General features: G+C 31.1%; 1 protein-coding gene across 1 annotated transcript in view; it reads right to left on the bottom strand.

Moving 5' to 3' along the window:
* The window catches only part of LOC106467550 (WD repeat and FYVE domain-containing protein 3-like), a 104,378-nt gene that overhangs the window by 62,296 nt on the left and 40,461 nt on the right, over window positions 1-1,621 (bottom strand). Inside the window, exon 19 of the mRNA XM_022395746.1 lies at window positions 1,001-1,215. Within this exon, the coding sequence (XP_022251454.1) occupies window positions 1,001-1,215 (215 nt within the window). The remainder of the gene's footprint in view (window positions 1-1,000; window positions 1,216-1,621) is intronic.

The following is a 1,621-nucleotide window of genomic DNA, read 5'->3' as shown; positions in this document are numbered from 1 at the left end:
GAATTAGTATATTCTTGTATGTTTAATTATTGTTGCTAGATTAATTTTACAAAATCTGGATCATTCATTACTTTGTCGGCATTTACACCAGACTTCACTGTGACTGTTGGTAGATTATTAGTGCGGCACCAGTAAAATGATTGACTACTGTAAAATGGTTGTTTGAATGATTTAACTGAGGCTGTCACTAATAATCTACCAACAGTCACAGTGAAGTCTGGTGTAAATGCCGACAAAGTAATGAATGATCCAGATTTTGTAAAATTAATCTAGCAACAATAACTAAACATACAAGAATATATTAATTCACAGTTTACAAATAACACGTTTGAAGTAACAGAATAATTTGTCTCGAGTCAATCATCGAACAACAACTGTTCCGTTTCATAACTTTTAGTACAAACTAATCAGCTGTTACAAGAATTTGAAACAAATCTTAAATACAGAATATAATTCTGCATTATGAACAGCTTAGTGAAAAACAAAAAACTATTTTGATACAGGAGTAAAAGGCAAAGAAAAAATTTGTATTATTCTGCAGAAATAAAAAATGTAAACACTGAGTTTTGTAAATACTTTGTCAAACTTTTAAACAAAACTAAATAGCAGCTCTCCAAATTCAAAATATAGGCATTAAAACACATAAAGAGTTAAGATGGAAAAAAAATGTAGATTCTAACATTGAGGTATTCCATAGTGTGTCTTGTATGAGACACAAAAGCTACACAGATCTTAAAATATAACGTTCATAAATGGAAACATCGGCTCCATTTATAAACGTATTATTTTAAGATCTGTGCAAGAACTTAGCTAACAAATGTTTTCGTATATCAAAGCTATCTTCAAGTTTTGTACAACAAAAAACCTTTTCAAAAGCTACACACCATACTAAAGGAAACTGGTAAATTTTATGTCAAGATAATGAACTAGTTTTTAAGTTGCTATGGTTTTCATCGAAGCAAGCCAAGTAGTAGATGACACAACATAAGACTTTGTTTACCTTAGATCCCTAGGTTCAAGGGCTTGAGCTGCAAGTCGTTCAAGCATATATTGCATTGCTCCATGGAGCGGATGACTTTCGTTCTCTAAGGCTAACTTACAGACAGTTAACAATTCACAAGGAAAACCAGCATCACACATGACCTGTTGGTTTCTTTCAGTTCGAACAAGAGAACGCAGAACTTCAGCCACATATACTTGAAGAGTGGCTGCCATCTAAAAGTTAAAAAATAAAAAACTTCATATGGTTTATTTTGGTACTAATAAATTTCAAAATATCGTGTTCTTGTAAATGACAACTTGTTGATGGTTGGTACAAGAATCAAACAATAAATGTTAATATATCATCTAACACTCAAATTATTAACTAAATACAATCGTTAACACTAATGTTAAAGGCTGTCAGCTGCAACGTTTCTTCATGCAATGGTAGTGAAGCTTAATATTTTACTTGTTAGAGAGAGATACTACAAGAAAAAATACCTGGAAAAAAACATGAATACAACACAAAACAGACTTTATCATAAAAAGTAAATCTGGAGTACAAGTATAACATGAATACAACACAAAACAGACTTTATCATAAAAAGTAAATCTGGAGTACAAGTATAACATGAATACA

Source organism: Limulus polyphemus, unplaced genomic scaffold, assembly GCF_000517525.1.
Source record: "Limulus polyphemus unplaced genomic scaffold, Limulus_polyphemus-2.1.2 Scaffold2656, whole genome shotgun sequence".
NCBI lineage: Eukaryota > Metazoa > Arthropoda > Merostomata > Xiphosura > Limulidae > Limulus > Limulus polyphemus.
The sequence above is the reverse complement of the archived record's forward strand: the minus strand, read 5'-3'. Positions and strand labels throughout refer to the sequence as shown.